Source organism: Kryptolebias marmoratus, linkage group LG2 (genome assembly GCF_001649575.2).
Source record: "Kryptolebias marmoratus isolate JLee-2015 linkage group LG2, ASM164957v2, whole genome shotgun sequence".
Lineage (NCBI taxonomy): Eukaryota > Metazoa > Chordata > Actinopteri > Cyprinodontiformes > Rivulidae > Kryptolebias > Kryptolebias marmoratus.
This window is the reverse complement of record NC_051431.1, coordinates 26,230,007-26,249,095: the sequence shown is the minus strand read 5'-3', so window position 1 is coordinate 26,249,095 and position 19,089 is coordinate 26,230,007. Positions and strand designations below refer to the sequence as shown.

The window sequence follows — 19,089 nt, the reverse complement described above, 5'->3', positions numbered from 1 at the left end:
CCACATGTGGACCTGACAAGTTTATTAGCCATTCTTGTGTTAAACAGACCCCATCCCTGAGGTGGGGGCACAGAGAGACGACTTATTCAACACATTAGACCTCATTCTCCACGCCTGCTTATTCAAGCCTGCAGAAGCCCCATCTGTCTCTGAGTCTCTCTGTCACTGTCTCTGTTTTCAGCTGCTTTTTTTTCCACTGTACTCATGATTATACACACACACCAGTGCACACGCATGTGCTCTTTTAAGGGGAAAAAAAAAACGGCACACAAAGAAGCTAGAATTCCTTAAAGGAATGCATATCGCTCGCTGACGTTTTGAACAAAAATCTAGCATGATCTGTTAGTGCTCAAATATGAGGTGGGGATGACTGTCAGTGAAAAAAATTTGAAGCACCCTTAACTGTTCATTGTTTTTATGTTCTATTTTTCTTTATGGGTTTTGATTTGCAAAAACCCACACCAAAGGTACATCAAATGTGTGGCTTGATTGGGAATAGTGTGCATTGGGTTTTATTACCAGTACATTTTACAGCATCGATGAAATCTGCAAAAATTCTCAACATACAGTCAAAACCAGATTTTTACAAAACTTTATAAAAAGACAAATTACCATTTTATCTCACTGTCTGACTTTAAATCAAACTAAATCTTTCCTGTTTTAGGTTTGTTAGGATTCTCAAAATATTTATATTTGCTAAATGCCAAAATATTGAGAGAGATCATTTTTTGTTATCTTCTTTCATTTGTCAAAAGTTTACTTACATTTTCAAAGTATTTGGTAGCTTTGCTTTTAAACCATATAATTTGGATGAGATGTTTTGGGTTTCCTTCTGCAAGCTTCTCACTTCTCACTAATTTGCTGGAATCTCGACTCATTCCTCCTACAGAACTGGTATAACTGAGTCAGGTTTCTAGGCCTCTTTGCTCACACACAGATTTTCAGCTCTGCCCACAAATCTTCCATGAGATTGAGATCAGAGCTTTGCGATGGCCACTCCAAAACATTGTCTTTGTTGTCATTAACCCACTTTGTAACTAATCTGGCAGTATGCTGAGGGTCATTGTCCAGTTGGAACAACCAATTGTGCCTAAGCTTTAACTTCCTGGCTGAGGTCTTGCGATGTTGCTTCAATATTTCCACATAATGTTCTTTCCTTGTGATGCCATCTATTTTGTGAAGGTCACCAGTCCCTCCTGCTGCAAAACACCCCCACATCATGATGCTGCCATCCTCATACTTCACAATCGGGATGGTGTTCTCAGGCTTACAAACTTCTCCCTTTTTTTTTTTTCAAATGTAACAACGGTCATTATGATCAAACAGTTCAGTTTTAGTTTCATCAGACCAAAGGACATGTTTTAAAAAAATGAAGGCCTTTGTTTCTGTGTGCATTTGCTAACTGTGATCTGACATTTTTATATTGCTTAGGGAAGAATAGCTTCTTCCTCCCTGAGTGGCCTTTCACTTCATGTCGGTACAGGACTTGGTTCATTGTGGAAAATGACACTCTCTGACCAGTTTCAGCAGCATTTTTACAAGGTTATTTGCTTTTATTTTGAGGTTGATACATACATTTGTGCCAAAACATGTTCATTTTGGAAGCACGGAAGCAACCTCCTTCCTGAGGGGTATAATGGTGAGACATTTCCCTGGTGTTTATACTTGTCTATATGTAGTTGAACAGATGAATGTGGCACCTTCGGGTATCTGGTAATTGTACCCAAGAATGAAGCAGAGTTCTGGAGGTTGACAGTTCTCTTCCTGATATCTTGGCTGATTTCTTTTGATTTCTCCATGATATCACGCAAAGAAGCAGTGTGTTTGAGGTGTGCCTTAAAATACATCCACAGATGTGCCACCAATTAACTCAAATATTGTTAATTAACCTATTAAAACAAATGTGTGTCTGTCTTCTTTCACCCAGTGTATCTCTCACTGCTTTAGGACTTGTGGTTTTCTGTAAAATCCAGTTTGCACACACCTAGACTCTCACTGACTTTCATTGTATCTGACATCAGAATTTTCTAGTTATATATTTTCTAAATCCAAGATAATGTAATAACCAAGTGGAAATATTGATTTGGTGCTGTCAGTTTATATTGTCTTGTTATCAAGCTTTTTTTTTCTCCATCAATTATAAGAATTGGATGTTTTTTTGGTTGTTTACTTGTTTGTGCAGGGTGTTATGAGAAGTTACTATTCGTAAATATATGTTATATTGATTTATTTTTGAAAAAAAAATGCAAATTTAAAAAAAAAACCTGGAAGTTAAGAGTCTTTTTACCTTGTCATCCCTTCTACATAAAACAACGTAGAATTATAAACATTGACACATGTACCTGTTTTATTGAGAGTGCTGTCAGGGAGTAACAGACATTGATGTATGGTTACCATGGTGACCCTAATGAGCCACAAGCAGCAGCTTTAATGTTTCATTTACTATTAGTTCTCTTTACACCTCTTATACAGTTTAAATTTCTGCATTTTGTCAGCTTAGATTATTCCAAAAGGAAGTCCCAAATTGATATTTGACTTGAAAGAAGAAACTTGATGGATGTTGGAACTTGGGTATCAGCTGCATTTGGCACCCTTTAAAAGGTTTTCAGAAAACTTCCAGGTTTTTTTTTTCTTCTTGTCTTTTCATATTTCCGTTTTATTTGCTGATTTCAATATTTGAAAAGTGTCTTCTCTCTCCAGACATTAGCTGTTATTTAGTCAGCCATCAAATTCATTTTAGAGCTACAAGAAGCATGACTTACTCTCAGTGAATGGATATTGGCTGTCCCTTTTAGAGAGAAGCTCTAACATCAATAAACTTTCATAAACTGGTTCAATCATTCTTCAGGAATGCCCCCAGGAAGCCCAGGTCCAATCACACGTCACGAGTCGTCGGACAGCCTGGAATCGGACCACAGCGGCCAGGATGATGAGGAGTGGCTCTCTCAGGTAAAGTCTACATGGTAAACTTACTTTAGTCTGTCTATGACAAACAAACATTTTACATTGTCAATCTGTGGGTGTCATCTACTAATTAGCGGTCCTTGGCTTGCAATGTTGCTTTGGAGGAAAAAGAATACTGTTTTAATGAGGTGAAAGGCATGAGTGAATTTTGTTGTTTACATGATTTTTATCATTAAGGTGATAAAAGGCATCAATCACGCACATTTAAAAAAAAAAGTATTTTCTTTGAACTACTAATTTTACATATATTAAAATCAGGGACCCCAATAGGCATTATGAAGCATTCTTAAGATGCCACTAATGAGCAAACTAAAATAAATCTTAGTTAACTAGGAACTAACAGGAAGCCTTATGAAGGTGGGTGCTAGACTGATTTTTGTCAGGTTAGCAGAAACATTGCTGTAAATCAGTTATTTGTATCATTACTGCCAGGCCATCAGACATGACCAAACAAACCATTCTCATATTCAAATACTTACTTTATCTTGTTGTAAATTCTATTCTTTCTTTGGAAGTTTGGGAGAGCAAAAAAAAAATACTGACCATCTTTCTATTTTCTGTTTCATAAAATAATGAAACTTTTAAGCAAAGTATGAGTATTGAAAAGCATTTTTGTTTCTAAATTTTCTCTCTATTCTATAAAAGAAATACAAACAAAAGAACTTCCATCTCTCCCAATTTGTTCTGCATGGGTGGTTCCACTTTCACTTCAAGTTCAGTACCTCTACCAGAGGCCTGGGAGCTTGAGGGTTCTGTTCAGTATCTTAGCTGTTCCTAGGACTTCGCTCTTCTGGACAGAGATCTCTGAGATTTTTCCTGGGATCTGTGGGAGCCACTCTTTCAGTTTGGGGGGGTCACAGCACCGAGTGCTCCGATGACCACTAGCACCATTGAGACCTTGACTCTCCACAACTTCTCTATTTCCTTTTTTATTTCTTCATTATTGTGTCTTTTATTTAGGTTTAAACACTATCTAAAAAATATGCAGAATAGTTTAACTTAAGGCATGACAAATCCAGCACACTCACCCGGTTCTTTTCAGCTTGGTTAACCCTCACAGCACTCATTGCTCATGTCGACAGGTAACCCACTACATTTTCACCATCAATAATTCCAGTGCATGCATAATTGATTGGTTAAAATGCAACCCACTTAGCTTGCAGAGGCTCTGGTTTATATCTGCCATGATAGTTTGCCAGGAGCAAAACTATCCATTGCACTAACCCGTAGTTGTTCAACTTCCTGTCAGAGTAGATGTAGTGACGCATTCCTCAGTGGTGAAAGCTGTAACTTACGAACCATCATACCTTTGCCACTACCTGAGATGATTTGTAACCTTTAAAACTTTCATTGTATTTAGGATATACAAAGCCAGCCAGCAGGAAACCTTCACTTCATGATCTGTTATACAGAACAACTTGTTTTTATTCCAGAGTATGCAGACAGACTTAAACTTATTGGCCCCGGTAGCTTGGTGGACTGAGAAATGCTAAATACATATAAACTGTATTGAATTAGAGACTAAGTACTGTCTCGTGGATTTCATTCTATCATATCAGTGGTCTTCATTAGATTATGAGCGGGCATTTCAGAGTTTGGTTGGAATTTAGGATTGATCAGCCATCTCCTAATGAAATGTGAGGTTTGTGACCCTCAGTGTGAGTGCTTCAGCTCTCTGGCATGTGGTGCCTTTTTTTTGCCCATCATTGTCAGTTGCTTTTAAATTGGCTGTCAGTGAAGAACAAAACCTCCTGTCCTAACAGAGTCCATCATGGTTCCTGACCTATTGTCTGTCAGCTCTAATGAAATAGGGACAGTAGATGGATGATCAATTTTTGAAAGATTCTTGCCTTCAAAACACTTGATACATGTCTTGTGGGACATAAAACATCTTTAAGAAGTAAGAATCTTCTTCACTACTCATATTTCTACTGATAAGCCATAATCAAAAACAGACCCACACAGCTTACACTCTGACTGCTCTTGTTTGCAAAAGTGTGAATGTAAATACAACAAGACTGCAAGCAACACTTCAACTGAGGAGACATTTAGAAAAGAGTGCAATTAGAATGCAGACTATTAGATTAGATGAAATGTTTTTGCATTTAAATTTAATAAATTGAAGTATACTAAAGCTTTTGTGCTTAACTGCACTAAACCCTTACTAAGTGTACATACAGTACGGACATATACAGTGGTCTGCAAAAGTATTCACGCTCCTTGGTTTCCTTTCCATTTTGCAGCCATACAACCTAGAATTTAAATGGATTTTTAGTTTAATCATAAGTAATACTCCAGACAAATAAAGTAAAAATTATATATTTTAAACAATTCTAAAAAATATCAAACCTAAAAATGATGTGTGCATATACATTCATCCCCTTTGCTGTAAAACTCCAAATATTACCAAATATTACATTCAGAAGCCACAAAATTAGTTCAGATGATCTCAGTATATATCCACCTGTTCTTATAAACCATAGAATCAACAATAGTTTAACATGTCTAAATAGTAAAGGCCACCATCAAACAAGAGACATTATGAAGACCTCTACACATGTCAGAGCAGTGCAGCTTTGCCATAAAGAATAGACTCCTGTCATTAGATGTATTAAACTCATGGAAACAAACCCAAGGAGACTTTGTAACTGCTGCAGACAGTGTTCTGGAAAATAAAAGTTGCATACCACCTCTTTTTTTAATTTATTGTATGGCAATTAAACAGAGTGCCAAGGGGATTGAATAATTGTGTGACGCACTGTAGAGGGTTTAGAGTTTGAAGGCCAATCTGCTGTCGTGTCCAACACATGTGGAATAGGAAGGGACAATCGACAAAAACATCTGGTGCTGGGAGCGTACAAAGGCAGCTGTTTGGGTGTGACATTGATGGTGTTGATGTTCAGAAACATGCATGCATATGCAATGGGGTCAGTTTTCTTCTCATACTGTGGCCTCATTGGTACCGCTGTGATGGCACATATAAAAGTAAACGTGAATGTGTTAACAATTAGGTTCATCTATCGTTGAACAATGGCATAATATAGTTTTTTTTCAGTTTTTATTAAAACAACAGAATTGGAGATACATGTCTGTAGTAGAACATTTAAATGTCAAGAACAGAAAAAGAAGATCAGACAGTTTGGCTTCCAGCAGAACTTGGGCCAGTAGTAATGATCCATGTTTTCCATTTTTGTTGTGACACCTCGGGACTAATAATTCTTTTAGGTTAAAGCAAACTAATCACTAAACTATTTGTATCTACCATTAATGCTTACCTTTTCATCTCTATTTGTTCCCTGTAGATTAAGCTTTGATTATAGCATTATTTGTTAGACTGTGTTTCACAGGCCAGGAGGCCTTATCAGGATGTTGGCACCTGACAGCCAAAGTGAATCACAAAGTGCTCTGGAATGATGTGACAGAAGGGTCTGTAATAAGTAAAGAAAAGGAAAAGTGAACAGTGCCATATGGAGGGGGCTGTGATTTGTTGCAGGGGCATGAAAGAACAATTGTTCAACACTTCTACTTTTCTAAGACATGCCTTTGACAACTTTTTGAAAATGATTAAGACACAGTTCCAATTTCTGAAGTCTAAACATCGGATATGGAAGATGTATTCCTCTGACGTGTTCCAAGCTGATAGTTTGTATCTTTTTGTTAATATTTTCAGGTGGAGATTGTAACCCATACAGGCCCCCACCGACGCCTGTGGATGGGCCCACAGTTTCAGTTTAAGACTATTCACCCATCAGGTCAGACCACAGTCATCTCCTCCTCATCCTCAGTGCTTCAGTCCCAGGGCCCCACTGATGTCCAACAGCCCCTCTTGGACTTTGACACAGATGACCTGGACCTGCACAGCCTCCGGTTTGTTGAAACTGATCAAAAATATACCCCCTGTAATTTAAAAAACATTATTGTTTAGAGTTGTTGTACTTTACCACAATGTTTACAGCAGTAACTTACAAACAAAGCTTTATTTCAGGCATTTGACACTGTAATTTACCAACATAATTTTACCTGAATAACTCCTTAGTATTAAGAAGAAACGATGATCTAATACTCAAGGATGATGTTGTTTTACAAGTTAATTTACAGAGATAATAATCAAAGTGAGAGAGTTCAACATGTATTATAATAATCTTATAATTGTTTATAAATATAATACAAAATAAATATGTGTCTTCAGAATCCAGCCAGTCCGTTCAGAACCTGTCAGCATGCCCGGCTCATCACGATTGGTGACAGACCGCCGAGGACAGTCCAATATCATGGATGCTGGATCAGGTAGGAAACACTATCTTCCCACTCTGAACAGCTCTACTCCTTTATGGTTCCTTTGATTTATATTACTACCTATTTGTTCTGTGTTTTTTTTTTTTTCTTTCTGTTTATTTAGTTTCTTTGTTGGGCTTTTTTTGAATTCCTGTATTTCTGTACCAAAGGAAGCTCAGGCAGCTGAATGTTCAGCTTACCTGTATGGAACTATACAACTTTCATTAATACTGGGATTAACAAATGTATTTAAAAGCTAACTTCTGGAGAAAAGTTAGCCAGTGACTAGCACAGGTTAGTGGCTGCTGGGCCCAGTTAAGGAAGTGGGCACTAACTGCTAGAAGTCTCCTCTGTTTACAGGCCTGTATGAGAGCAGAGCCTGTTACCTGATTGAATTTGATGTTCACACAATAAGATCAAAAGAATCATTTCAAAACTGCTTTGAGATAAAACAAATATTCAGTATTAAATTCCACAGATTGAATTTTTAGTTATTAAAATAGACATAAATAAGTTGTTGTATGTGAGAAATACTAAGTGACAGTTTGTTTTTGAAGATGTGCAGAACCAAATCTTGTTGTTTGCTTGTTTGCTTGTTTGCTCTTTCATTAGCCAAAGGAGATGTAATTCTAACTCTCAGACACTTGGAGCAGAATTTGTTGCCTTTTTTGTGTGAAACAAACTCTCACTCTCAGACATCTGGACCTAAAATTGCTAAGTAATTTGAAGGAACACGTTTGTTTTTTTAGCAGAAGGGATGACTATTTCAAGCAAAAACACTCCAAATGCATTGGTAATTATTTGATTATTGTTTTAATATTTTCTCACTCTTTACCAGTTTCAAATGAGAAAAAGCAATACTGATCGGGCCATTAATTTGACACATTCATCTTAACAATGGCTAATGTTAGCAACCACCTTCAGATTTAAACATGGTTTCTGTATTTCTTTTTATAAAAATTACCATGTCCACGTGATTGGGATAAAGATTTGAGGTAAATTATAGCCTGCTTACCACGTATCCCGCTGCTATAAAACCCTCTGATGGAACAGAGGCTTCGGAAGCGCAAACATATGCTGCTGATAATCCTGTTAGCTAGGGATATTTGAATCCGCCCTCCTGGTTAAATGGATCAATGTGGAGGATTAATAGGGAGGATCAATTTGTGCACCTTGTATGTAAAGGTGGAGCTCATCCATGACTGAAGTTTCCACTTTGGAATCTTTTCAAAATTAAACTACGATGACAGAAACAGGCACAGGATCACTTTGAGACTTTTATTTGAAGATGGGAGGTCAAAAGAGGCTTGGTGTTGTGTGGAAAATAGCATCCCATCCTAAAAAGTCACCATGGTAGGTTAGGGTTAGGTTTAATTTTTATGTTGAGCGAGACTTTGAGTGTCTGAGATGCCCTGAAAAGTCTATCAGCTGTTTACCAATATATTTTGAAAGATTTTTGCAGTGTATGACTCTTTGAATTCAGTTATTATTTGGCTGGTTCTATCACATCCACAAGAGCATTTTTCCTTCAAATTTCATCTTCTACTTTCAAACTAAAATGCTGCTATCTCAAGAAAGTGTTGGTATGTATGTGGCAGTTGTGTGTGTGTGACAGTAATCAGTATTTACTGCCATTATGGGTGAGGGAATCATCACTTACTGCGTGACATTTTTCTGGCCTCACGAGTGATGTGATAAAGGAGAAAGAGGAGTGCCTGTGGCGTCTCTGGAATTATCTGCTATGTCATGTTACAAAAGCTTCAATCACCTGATTTGACCTCTTGTTGACACATGGCTGCTACTGATTTCTTCTCTCAGGTGTCAAAAATGATAAGAGCCCATACCACAAGTAGGTGTGTCACAAATAGTTTACACGTCTGTCTTTTCTTGTCCACCCTTGACTGTTGTTTCCATATTCTGCAGTGTCTGTGTTACCGCGTTCATTTAAGCTCATATTTGCAGCCGTTTGTTGATGTGAAATAGCGCCCTGCTGGCGATGTTTTGTAGAAGTTACTGAGAAGACGAGCAGCTACCTGTCCACGACCCTCACCTGTTAAACTCCAGCTCATTCTGCATCTACTCCGGAGATATGTCATTGTCTCTCCTCCACCTTTATCTGTTTTATTCCACCGGCCAAGGACCATATCTGTGATTTTTCTGTCTCCAGCCAGTGACAAAGGCAGGCCGACGGATGGAGGTGATGCTTATCAGTGTGTGTGTGCGTGTGTGTGTGAAGAGAAGCTGTTGTGTCCTACCACTGGCATGGCGCCGTCGTTTATCAAGCTGAACATCACTTTTGTCTCACCCCTTAAAGAACGTGTCTGTGTGTGGCACAGTGACGCTACACACACTTGTTCCAGCTGCGATTCTTACAGACTCCAAGCATTTCTGTGGTGCTAATCAGAAAGTTCAGCGCTGACATCAGCCTGTTGCATTCAGTCACCTAAAGTCCTGAGCTTGCTGCCATGTTTTACATTTAAATAACAGTTTCTAAAAACACATTTTCAAAAAAAACCTGTGACAAATTTTGAACTAATTTGTTTCAGTGTATTTATCTGTTGGAACTGCTATAAAGTTTGATCTTGTCTTTAAAACAAAACCAGTATATTGTTTTTTGATGTACTGCACAGACAGTTAAACAGAGGAAGCAATCTTTAAAGGAATATTTCAGACATTTTGATGCAGGGTTCATTTTAAAACTTATGAACAATTAATAACGTAACTGTTTTAAATAACACTTTGAACAGCTCAATTTAGTTTAATTCTTGCAGGACTGATGAGCTAACAGCTAGTCTGAATGCGGCTGAGACCAAGGTGGATTGCTGCCATCTTTTAAGCTTGGACAACACAGTCTAAGTAGACCCACTTCAGAATTAAATTTTACCATCCTTAAACAATTTCAGTTTTCAACATTCCATACCTGTTCATCCAAATGTTCTTATTAAACCTTTACGTAACTGTCAGTTTCACATTACATGGATATTTTGGTGGAAATATCATAAAAGTGCCCCCATGTTGTACAGCAAGTGCTGTATCTAGCTGCTACCACTGCTAATTGCTACAGAGAACCATAGAATTACACATAAATCAAACTGTAATGACAAACTGACATGGGTGTAAAAAATTCACTTTGATCTTGGTTGTGTTCTGACTAGCCATTAGCTCATCAATTCTGTCAGACTTTTTTCTCCAACCTGAAGCTGTTCAAAAAGCTATCTACAACAGGTTAGATATTATTTCTTCTAACATTACCTTAAAATGCTTATTTCCTTATGAAACTAAAAATCCCCATGGATTTGTTCAATCTACATCACAGTAGAGACAGGTTCCAATACTTTGATGGAGGAAAAGTCTGTTATTTAGGGTAATATCGCATGTCCTTTTGAATATTATTCTTTGCTATTTTTATATTTCTAAAAAAAAAAAATTTGTTTGTTTGCTTGTTTATGCCTGTATAGTGATGTTTGTTTTCTGTGCTGTGTATAACTCACTTTTGGTGGCGTAAACGCTCAGAGCAGAGTGGTGTTTCCTACCAGCCTAAAAGTGTTCCTTTCAGATCATCGAGGCCCAGTGAGGCCATAAAACTACAGCTCTCCTACAGTGACTCACTTACAGTCAGTCAGTCTCCCCAGTGTCTGCTCCCATCTTATCTCAGCCCATACACTCTGCTTATCTCTGCCTTCCCCGAGGTGACGGGACGCCGTCTGCATAGGACACACACACACACACACAGTATGCTATAAAGCGCCTCCACTTGTGACTTCTTGACTCAGCATCTCTGTCTTTTCTGAGTGGACTGGAAGTCCAAAACATCAATGCCACTAAGGTTCTTTCTCCTAGGCTGCCACTCACCAGATCAATGTGTAGCTGTTATCTACCCCCTCATCTGCAACTCTAAGTCTTTCTTTCTATGGGGTGTGTGTGTGATTGTGTCTGTGCGTGTGTGTAGAGGCAGCTTCAATCAAAGCTAGACTACACAGTGACATTCTGTGGCCTGGCAGTTCATATCAAAAAAGAAAGAAAAGGAAACAGACCTGAAAGAGAGATAACACAGCAAGGCTGAAAAAAAGAGTATTTAATCTACCTTATGTGTTTGTGTTTGTGTGTGTGTGTGTGTGTGTGTGTGTGCATGCAATACTAAATCTCCTGTCTCCAACCCCCAGGCCTTCCACACTACTGTAGCTGTGTTTTGACTCTCCAAAGAAAACTGCTCTGCTGCACAACAGGAAACACCCCTGTCTGTAGTTTGAGCCTTTTAGTTGTTTTCTTGTTGTTGTTATGATCTGTGTGTGCTTCTTTGTCGCTGCATCTCCTCCTCGCTGTTTGCTTCCATCTGTATGTGCGTGAGCTTTATCTGTGAGGGTGAATCACTGAGGCAGGACAAGATGAAGCTGCCTTATCACAAAATGCTGAGGACACTTCAGAGAGCTGCTGGACTTTGTGGTGTGTGTGTGTGTGTGTGTGTACCAGTTATCATCCATCACTAATATAGCTCTATTTAGATTCAAAATGGTAAAAAGAAACTGATATATTGTTTTAGCATTGTCATCTTTAATCAGCATATTCCTACTGACCCGTTTTACTCAGATCCTAATGCAGTTGTTTTCTGTATGTTGCCTTTATTCTCTGCATTTATGGTGTTTGTTTTCCCTTGAGGAGTCAGTGTTCTGTGTGTCAGTCCATTAGCAACATCCTTTAAGGCAGTGAGTTAATCAGTGTTGGATCAGCAGCTATCAGCCATTAGTCTCATCCAGCCCACATTATCACAGCTCGTTTACCAGCAGGGTTTGTGTGTGTGTGCATAGGTGTCAGCTTCCCATCAAAAATCAAACATGTGACTAACCTTTGATTCCTCTATGAGCATCTAGTGCACAAAATTACATTTCATATTCCAGGATTTTAATCAGCTTTTAAGAAATTGTTCAATTAAAATTACCGTATTTTACGGTCTTTAAGGCGCACCTAAAAGCCTTAAATTTTCTCAAAAATCAGCGGTGCGCCTTATAATCCGGGGCGCCTTATGTGTGCACTAAATTCCAAAATCTGTTCCTGACACAGAGATGTACGGTAATGTGTATAGTACCGGTACATATGCTGGCAGCGATAATGATAATAAGGATAATGATTTTAAAGGTGACTTAAAACAAAGACATTGGCTAAAAATATATATATATATATATTTTTTTTTTTTTAAAAACAGGAGAAGTGAGATCCTCTTACCAGATACAGCCTTTGTTCTCATCCAGTTTTTAGGCAAAGAGGAAGTGAGCTTTGAAATACTGCTTTGGAGAAAATTAGCTATCAGGCATGTTTAATTTATTCAGGGATGAATAAACTTGGCTGCATTGTTCTGTTAGGAGAAGGGGATAGGTTAAGTATAGACTGTTTTACACATGGACATAAAAAAACATAACTTTACGAAAGAGGACACAAAATAGGTAATTAGTTTCAGTCATGTATGGTATGATGTTTCTTTATTGACAGATATTCTTTAGCCAAGTTCTTATTTTATGTCAGGGCAGTAGATGCTTCCATCTGCTGTTATATCACTTATTCTTGAAAAAAGTCAAAGCCCTAACTAGTTGCATTCTTGAGTCTTGAAATTTAACTGTTATTTTGGTTTTAAAAGAACCATAAGCTTTCTTTTTTCTAACTATTTTTACAAAAGTCAGCATACAGTAAGTAGGTTCAGATCTTGTCCCAAAGAAGTCTCTCTGTAGTCCATTTAATAATACTTATAACTACCATTTAACATAACTAAGTATAACTTATTAAAATCATTTATTATTAAAGAAGTTATACTGAGCAACTACTGAAACCAATTTCTGGCCTTTCTATCCTCAGCGTGTGTATGTGTTCCTGCACCTGTTAGCATCACTAACAAAGTGGCCCCTTGTAGTGGTGACCCACCACCTCCTTACCACTGGCAGCAGCACCCTGAGGCGAGAAGGGGCTTTCCCCTGTCATATTGTTCTCAGAGGCAACAGCAGAAAGAAAGGTAGAACCATGAATGACTGCACAAAAAGACAAGAATTGGTGGTCTTTGTTGCTCCCCTCTCATACACACCAACACTTACCCAAATACACACTTTGCCAGCCATCATGCCCTCCCTCTTCTCTCCTTCCCTTCATACCTGAGCAGGCATTTAAAAGACAAGGCACCTGTGTATGGATATTCTTTTCTTTTTCCTTTTACTGATACACACATACCCCAGTAACCTATACCCTACAATTACCTTCCAGCCTCATAAAGGCCCCTTGTATTTTTTGTGCCGTTGCAGTCACACTGACAACAGAGAGCACGTAGGCCAGAAAGATGCCATGCCATTCGATCTCTTCCTTAAAGACAAATACCCTCATTTCCCGGGAACCCCTCTTCCAACAAACACACACAGATGCACACACACACACTTTCCCCACCTATTTTCTCCAGATTTTATTTTCATCAATAGGCACCTTTGTCACTTTGCTGCCTCCCTGCCCATCCACCCATCCTGTCCGTAGCCTCAGGGTGTGTTTGGTGACCTGTTGGCTGGTGACAGGACATAACAGTCGGTCAGCGCTCTCTTTTTTTGTTCTTGTCATCACCAGCAATCAAGCTAAAGGAAACACCGAGCTGTTATCAGAAATAAAAAAATGGGAGAAAAATGATCTCTTAGAAAATCTGAGAGCTTGAGAAGCTAACACTAGTGTCACCACAGAAAATGGTTAGGGAATCCTATCCTTATATGTTTGAGATGTAGCTTGTTAAAAATAGATGGATTCCCTTAAAGGAATCAACACGTTTTTACAGCAACAATAAAATCAGAGCAAGAATACATATAATAATGTGCAAAAGTACCCCTTAATAAAGCTAAATAGTCATCCTACTAAATACAAATTTATTTGTAGTTAATGACAATTGGTCTTTTTTTATTGCTAACCCAACAGAAGAGCCATCTGGCTGTGAATAAATCTTTTTTTCAAGTAACAAAGTCAAAAAGAAGACAGTCACTGATTGCCAAACTCAAAGCCATTGTTTTGTCTCTTTTTCTATCATTTTTTTCTCCAGTTTTTATTTTTGCTTCTTTCCTCTGATAATTTATTTTCCATGTGAGAGGCTTTATGGATTAAAGGGTGTGAATGGTTTAGCCACATGTAGCCATGTACAGAAGGAGTGTGTGTGACTGATAGAGATCAGGGTGTGACATAGATTGTTATTGGTGAGTGCTGATCAGGTTTTTTGTGCTGCTCTTAGCTTTTTTTGTGTGTGTGTGTGTGTGTTGCTACACTTTTAATCTGCGACACATAAAATGCCCTCCAGCATTAGTGCTTTACAGAAAGTGCATGTGTGTCTGTGCATCCACGTGACTGTATGTGTGTGTGTGTTTGTGTGAGTGCAGTGCCAGAGGGCAGTGAAGACTGAGCAGCTGCTCTTTATAGTGACTGAACGGACACCAATGTGTCGGGCATCTGCCACGCGTTTACCCTACTGCCTATCCACTGAAGAGTGTGTTTGTGTGAATGTGTGTTTGAATGAAAGTGAGAGAAGTTATGCTGCTGCGCATAATTATGCCATTTGCTTTCTTTGGAAGTTGATTTTTGTCTGATATTCTGGTGTAATACAGATTGCTGTTTTAATTGCAAATGAAAGGGTTGTATAATTGCCATTATTATGTTTTGTATCTTTGCATGTATAGCAGGTGTTGAGACGGAGGAAGATGTTTCTATTTCATATTTATCTTCAGTGAGACAACAAACCTCCAGATACATGTTCAATGCATTTACTTGCACTGCACAGTGGTGTGTCCTTATGAGAGGAGTAATGGGTTGCTGTCGGTCCCACCCTTTCAATACTATGACCTCAATCTGTACTGGGCACTTAGCCACGTTGGCCATCCCTCCGTCTGTTAGGTTGCTATGACTTTCAAGATGTGAGGGGGAAGTAATGAAACATTGACCTCATGCAGACTCTGATAGGTGCAGACATTAAGAAGTCTCATCTTTTGAGATTCTTATGAACATAATTCATAGTTTAAATATATCCAATGAGCCATTTGCACATCTAAGTGAAAACAAAGAAATCCCTCTCATGAGAATAATATTGAAAACACTAAGATCACAGTAATAGCAAAACTCTTACATCTTACGAATTACAAAAATACTGAGGTATATCAGATTAATACAAAAAACACTAAGTGACATCTGAGTATTATAATAACACAGAGTTACTTCACAGTCATACCAAAACACAGAAATATAAGTGGTACCAAAACACTGAGTTACATCACATTTATGCAGAAACACTGAACATTGTCAGAGTAATACATATATCACAGAGTAACATCAGATTAATACTAAAATTCTAGGTAACATCAGAGTCTTATATAAATATTTTGCTACATCAAGGTAATACAGGCCACTAAGTAACATCAGTCATATTAAAACACTGAGTGACATCTGAGATATACAGAACTTTGATTAACAGTAAACTACTACTAAAACATTTAATAACATCAACAAATATTATCTTTTATATGAAGTTAACTGATCTTTAATAATGTGTAGTATAGCTTTAATAAATCAAATTAAACTCCAATTCGACTTGCTATTTCCTTCTAGATTTTTTCTTCATTCTATTGTTCAGAACATTGTTTTTGTATTTCATTTTATTTTTCGTTCTGTGGGATTTTCATCACTCCCATCTGCTTTTATTCTTTTTTACAACACTCACTCCATTCAAAATCAGTTGAAACAAACATAGCATATTGTCATCTTTCTTTGGGCTCACCCAGCTTTTTTTTTTTTATTCCATCCGTTCCTTTTTCTTCTCCCTCATTTCCTACTCACACTATGTAAACCTTCCTCTTGCTCTTTTTCCTCTGATACTAACCCTCTCTGACAGTGTCTCCATGTTGTCGCGCACTAACTCACCTCTGAGAGGTGTTAAAGCTCTTCCACCCTCACATATTCACACACACACACACACACACACACACACACACACACACACACAGTGTTACTCTAGATCCCGTAAGGTATCGATCTCCCATCCCGTCTGCTCTAATGGGAGTTTTTACACCTAAGCATCAGAAACGCCTAATGCATCGCATCACATCTGATGTGGTCAGGCACACACACACTTACATGCAGACACAGTGTCATACACAGAGATAATTACTACAAGTGCCTGAGCCTTGCTGGCAAGTGTGGTAAAAAATGAATGCAGGACAGAAGAGGAGAATGCACTCAGCAGCATATGCATCAGACTCCCTCAGCATCTGACTCATGTCACACATGCTCAGACAGTTTCTACATCTCACACACAGTGTTTCTAAATTCTGTGAAATAATGAATGTTTTCATGATGCTTTTATACTGATTCCCTGAAGTGTTAGAGCAGGAGTGAGTGATTTCTTTTTTGAATATTTTGCTTTCAAAGGGCCATGTATGGAACTAGAAATGTTGCAGAGGGTTTGATCAACAGGTTTATATATATATGCTCTACGGAGCAGGCGCCTATGGCTGACATGACAGAAACTCCTATTTTTTTTTTCACAAACTTGCAACCAATAGAGAGACTCCGCTACAGACAGAGGATGAAGTGAACACACACTGAACTTCAAAGTGAAAGCGCCACAAAAGTCAGTTTCAAAACAAGGGGGAAGATTTAGATTTTGCTTGCAGAATGATTTACAATTTACAGTTAGTGAATTTCTGATTTTTCATTGACCTCCCATGGGCTGGAATGGAAGGCAGCTAACTGGCTGGGAGTGGTCTGTGGGCTGTTAGATGTTCTTGTGTGGTAGAAGAACAAAATCTCTTTTACATGTTTTCTGCTAAAAATTTATATACTAAAAGGAAATACACAAAAAAATGGTCTCTTAAAATTTGTATCTAACAGATGAACATATATTTTATTTTCCTATAGGATCCACATCTGCCTCCATAACAGAGTTAATTTAGCTTTGAAAAGGTAATAAAAGTAAAAGTGGTGCTTGTAATAATGAAGAGACATTCATAACATGATTGTACTTTAACTATAAATGCCTACCTCATTGCACTCTAAGCAGTCCTGTGGAATATTGTTATTGTTCTTACTGATTTTGCGATGAAAATGATTTTTTGATAAACTTTGCACAAAAAGTAAGGACATTTGTGTTTGGTCAATTATATCTGTGTTGTAACTATGCTTCTTGGGAATAAATCTTTTCCAGTTGGAAAGCACGTTTATTTTCCCTTCAATGGTGCCACATTTGTTAGGAAATGCATGTGTGGGTTGAACAGCAGAGTTGAGTATGTGGGTTGAGCTTATGACAAACTTGCCAATTTTTCTCTGCCAAACAGCTTTTTTTCCTACTGACTTTTGTGTGGTGTTTATTGCATTGGGTAATTTAAGTCTGAAGAAACAAGACATATTGGCAATTTAACAGTTTATTCATTTAGCAAACAGGCCTCAGTAGCATGTGGAAGAACCATATACAGCCACAACAGCCTGGCACCTCATGCTGCTCACCAGCTTGGTCACACACTGCTGTGGGATGACATTGCATTCTTCAACCAGCATTTGTTATAAGTCAGCCAATGTGGTTGTGTTGGTCACTCTTGAATGAACAGGACGTCCAAGTTGATCCCACAGGTGTTCAATGCGGTTGAGGTCAGAGGTCAGAGATTGAAGGAAAGAGTTTGGTCCCAGACTGTGAACAAATGTGGCATTTATTATGGGGAAATAAGCAGTCTATCCAATGGTATTGCAAAGAAGCATTGTTACAACAAAGAAATTACTGAACAAGCACAAAAGTTTTTACTTTTTGTGCTATGTTTATATTGGAAACCACTACTTCTGTTTTGTTTTCATTAAAATGACAAAAACTTAAAATTATAATGCAGGATTATTGGAATAAAATGTAAAAAATAAAGTTCAGACTGCCAGGCAGAATGCAGTGGTAATAAATCATGAACTGCATGTACAAATCGATGCCTTTCCTTTTTTTTTCTACGCCCTATCTGATTACTGTTAACTAACTGAACAGACTTGCTACTGGCATTAGGTTCTGATCTAATTTGTCATTCATATCAATTATTTTAACTATTATTCAATTACCAAGCTAGTCAAAAATAGACAATGTGTGCATTTAGTACTTTGAAAATGTTCTGCTTCAATCAGCACAAATTAATTAACCAATAATAAGGAAGTAGTAATAAACTGTCACTGATACTCCCAGTTGGGATTCCATTCAAAAATATTGTCCTAAACATACCACACATTATGTTTAATGAAATAAGAAATGTCTTTCACCATCAGATGTTCTCTCTAGGAATCGTGGTTCCAACTTTAGCTGACTTTTTAAAAACAATTGTTCTGTCCTCACACCAAACTTTTTAAAATAATTTGTTTTTCATCTGGAAGACCAAAACCCACTTTAAGTTCAGTTTTTTTTATTATCATTATTATTATTATTATTACTTAATGTCACCTCAAGGCTGGCCAGGTGGAGGCCTACTGCAGGCTCATTTCCTCAGCAGGTGCGTGTGTGTGTGTATTTCTTATTGTTTGTGTTCTTGTGTGTATGTGTGCGTGTGCACATTTGTGTTGATACTATCTGCTCACCTGCTCCTGCTCCACCACAGTAGCAGCCTTTGTGTAATAATGCTAGCTAGCTAAAGACACACCTCCTGCAGGTGACAACAGGTGTGTGTGTGTGTGTGTGTGTATGTGTGTGTGTGTGTGCATGCGTGAAAGAGAGAGAGAGGATAATATCAAGGAGGATATTGTTTGTGCCGTGGTGGAGGGAGTTTGAGGAAGAGGGGAAGAGGTTACAGCTTTTCTCTCCTCACCTGGAAATTATGTCCTGCCACCATTTTACTGGAG

At 38.0% G+C, this 19,089-nt stretch overlaps 1 protein-coding gene across 3 annotated transcripts in view; it reads left to right on the top strand.

Annotated features, from left to right (window-relative positions):
* Window positions 1-19,089, top strand: part of bcas3 (BCAS3 microtubule associated cell migration factor) — a 383,299-nt gene that overhangs the window by 139,159 nt on the left and 225,051 nt on the right. For all 3 annotated transcript variants that reach the window (XM_017422045.3, XM_017422044.3, XM_037973032.1), the window contains 3 exons: window positions 2,849-2,949; window positions 6,635-6,831; window positions 7,154-7,251. In XM_017422045.3, the coding sequence (XP_017277534.1) occupies window positions 2,849-2,949; window positions 6,635-6,831; window positions 7,154-7,251 (396 nt within the window). The remainder of the gene's footprint in view (window positions 1-2,848; window positions 2,950-6,634; window positions 6,832-7,153; window positions 7,252-19,089) is intronic.